We start from the raw sequence: 1,562 nt of genomic DNA, 5'->3' as shown, positions 1-1,562 counted from the left end.
ACTCTCCATCTGGTCCGTTTTGTTTCCTCTTCAGAGCATTCTAAAACGGTGTTACTTGCTGTGTTTATTTCCCTACTATGCTATGTCTCTGCCTCCTCCCTGGGATATAAGCTCCAAGAAAGGAATGAGAACTTTTCTAGTTCCCCTAGGACTCCCAACGGCTGAGGACAGAGCCCGGCCTTGTAAATGTCAACTAATTTTTGGACTCGAGTTAGAAATCAAAGACACTTCTGGGTTCAAATTCCGGCTGTCAATTTCTGGCTTCTGAGTGATTTTAAGCAAATGATTTCGTTTCTCTGAGTCTCAAATATTTTCATACGTAGCTTGGGGATGATAATACTGTCAGGACCACACTGGAGGCTGCAAATCACAGAAAATTCCCACTCAGAATTCACGCCCCATCTGGTTGTGCAGAAGCACCACAATGTCTGAAACAGCGCAGCAAGATGAAAGGCAAACCTCTGCCTTCACAGCCAGCTAAGGGACTGGAGCCAGGATCTCGGCCCAGCGTTTCAGGGGTCTAAAAGAACAGGGGTTTGGGGTTTTGATAGACGGAGGGCAGGATTGCGGTCTGGGCAGCGAGCGGGGTTTGCTCACCGTTTGGAGATCTCCTGGTAGCGCAGCTGCAGTTTCGCCTGCAAGTCTCGCTGTGGGAGAAAGGATGGAGATCAGTCCCCAGCGCACCCCAAAAGAGAAAACCAGCTAACGGGCATTCCTGCACAGGACAAATTAAGAGAAAGGTGGGACATGTGTCTTTGAGGACAGGATACGGGCCCTGGAGGTGAACAGGGGAGCTGGGGCCCGGAACAAGATCCCGAAGCTAAGAAGGTACGGGCCTAGGGAGACCCCAGGCCTGAGGGGTACCACAGCCAACGGCTGGGGAGGGTGTCCTGGGTTGAAGGGGTCACGAGTTCGGGGTTCCAGGCTGAGGAGAATTCCCTACTTAGGGGAATCTCGGCACTAATGGCCTCAGCCCCAGAGATGCAAAAAGGAGGTGAGTAGTGGGAGCGGGTCAGGGCGCGCAGAGCTTGCAGCATCCACAGCCCCTTCCCGCCCCGCCCCGCGCACCCCGGATGCCCAGTTCCGAAGCCACTGGATGAAACGGGTAGCGGACGCCATCTTTCACCGGCGCTGAAGGGCGCCGGTGACGTCTCTACTGCAGGGACTGCTGGGAACATGGCGTACGGTCTCGCGAGAGCGGGAATGGGCGGAGCTAGGGAGTCGTATAAATACTCTCTCCGAAACACGTGACTCCTCTCCGCCCGACCGCCGCCGCGCCGCCATCATGGACACGAGCCGTGTGCAGCCCATCAAGCTTGCCAGGGTGAGGCGGAGGCCCCGTTTTGAGGGCCCAGATGAGGGAGGAGGGAGTAAGGGAACCGGGTGGGCTAGATCTGATTCCAGTTTCTTCCCCCAAGGTCACCAAGGTGTTGGGCAGGACCGGTTCTCAGGGACAGTGCACGCAGGTGAGCGGGGGAGGCGGGGAGCGGGGGGATGTTTGCGGGGTGGGGCTTCTAAAGTTTGAATCTCGAGGATAATTTCTGTGCCCCGGATTTTGTTCC

The 1,562-nt window shown here is 56.0% G+C and overlaps 2 protein-coding genes across 2 annotated transcripts in view; one reads left to right on the top strand and one right to left on the bottom strand.

Moving 5' to 3' along the window:
- Positions 1 to 1,173, bottom strand: part of NDUFA7 (NADH dehydrogenase (ubiquinone) 1 alpha subcomplex, 7, 14.5kDa) — a 7,270-nt gene extending 6,097 nt beyond the window's left edge. Inside the window, exons 1-2 of the mRNA XM_010828268.1 lie at positions 1,069 to 1,173; positions 598 to 647 (exon numbers count right to left, since the gene is read on the bottom strand). Coding sequence (XP_010826570.1) covers positions 598 to 647; positions 1,069 to 1,119 — 101 coding nt within the window. The 5' untranslated portion in view covers positions 1,120 to 1,173. The remainder of the gene's footprint in view (positions 1 to 597; positions 648 to 1,068) is intronic.
- Positions 1,174 to 1,220: 47 nt separating this feature from the next.
- The window catches only part of RPS28 (ribosomal protein S28), a 1,263-nt gene continuing 921 nt past the window's right edge, over positions 1,221 to 1,562 (top strand). The window contains exons 1-2 of the mRNA XM_010828267.1: positions 1,221 to 1,324; positions 1,419 to 1,466. Of these exons, the coding sequence (XP_010826569.1) occupies positions 1,286 to 1,324; positions 1,419 to 1,466 (87 nt within the window). The 5' untranslated portion in view covers positions 1,221 to 1,285. The remainder of the gene's footprint in view (positions 1,325 to 1,418; positions 1,467 to 1,562) is intronic.

This window comes from Bison bison, unplaced genomic scaffold (assembly GCF_000754665.1).
Source record: "Bison bison bison isolate TAMUID 2011002044 unplaced genomic scaffold, Bison_UMD1.0 scf7180017864492, whole genome shotgun sequence".
NCBI classification, from domain to species: Eukaryota; Metazoa; Chordata; class Mammalia; order Artiodactyla; family Bovidae; genus Bison; species Bison bison.
This window is presented reverse-complemented; position numbering and strand designations above follow the sequence as displayed.